This window comes from Cynoglossus semilaevis, unplaced genomic scaffold, assembly GCF_000523025.1.
Source record: "Cynoglossus semilaevis isolate Cse_v1.0 unplaced genomic scaffold, Cse_v1.0 C18814067, whole genome shotgun sequence".
NCBI lineage: Eukaryota > Metazoa > Chordata > Actinopteri > Pleuronectiformes > Cynoglossidae > Cynoglossus > Cynoglossus semilaevis.
In genome coordinates this window covers 1-497 of record NW_007593733.1, presented here as the reverse complement: position 1 = coordinate 497, position 497 = coordinate 1, and the positions used below count along the sequence as shown (strand labels likewise).

At 40.6% G+C, this 497-nt stretch overlaps 1 protein-coding gene across 1 annotated transcript; it reads left to right on the top strand.

Annotated features, from left to right (window-relative positions):
- The first annotated feature begins 19 nt into the window (after positions 1 to 19).
- On the top strand, positions 20 to 479 carry LOC103399704 (copine-3-like). The gene is made up of 2 exons (XM_008338351.3): positions 20 to 272; positions 359 to 479. The coding sequence occupies exons 1-2, from the start codon at positions 108 to 110 to the stop codon at positions 440 to 442; spliced, it is 249 nt and encodes an 82-aa protein (XP_008336573.2). The 5' UTR covers positions 20 to 107; the 3' UTR covers positions 443 to 479.
- Positions 480 to 497: the final 18 nt, after the last annotated feature.

Below are 497 nucleotides of genomic sequence, written 5' to 3'. Positions count from 1 at the left end.
TAAAAGCTGTGTAATTAGTTGATTTTTTAAATAATCCTAGCTATGAACATCGTGTTGCAAGTTCACCTTTCGTGTGCATTTTTTTTAAACAGTTTGCACGCACTGAGATGATCCTCAACTGCTTGAATCCAAAGTTCGCCAAAAAGTTCGTGCTGGACTACTATTTTGAGATGGTACAGAAGCTGAAATTTTGCGTGTATGATATTGATAATAACACTTACGATCTGAGTGATGATGATTTTCTGGGGGAACTTGAATGCACCCTAGGCCAGGTGAGTTTAACCTCAAAATAAGTATTTGCTTCTTCTTTGTTACCCATATTGTTGTGTGACACCGATGGTGTTTGTGTTGTGTTCAGATTGTGTCCAACAGGCGGATGACTCGACCACTGGTGCTGAAAAACAATAGACCCGCAGGCCGGGGCACCATCACAGTAAATTGACATTTCTCTTTTTTCTTAATGGTGTACAAAGACCAGGCATGGGCAAACTAAGGCC

Coding starts and splice junctions, on each gene's coding strand:
- LOC103399704 (XM_008338351.3), top strand. CDS start 108: ATGATCCTCAACTGCTTGAATCCAAAGTTCGCCAAAAAGTTCGTGCTG. Junction 273..358: donor TTGAATGCACCCTAGGCCAG/GTGAGTTTAACC, acceptor TGTTGTGTTCAG/ATTGTGTCCAACAGGCGGAT.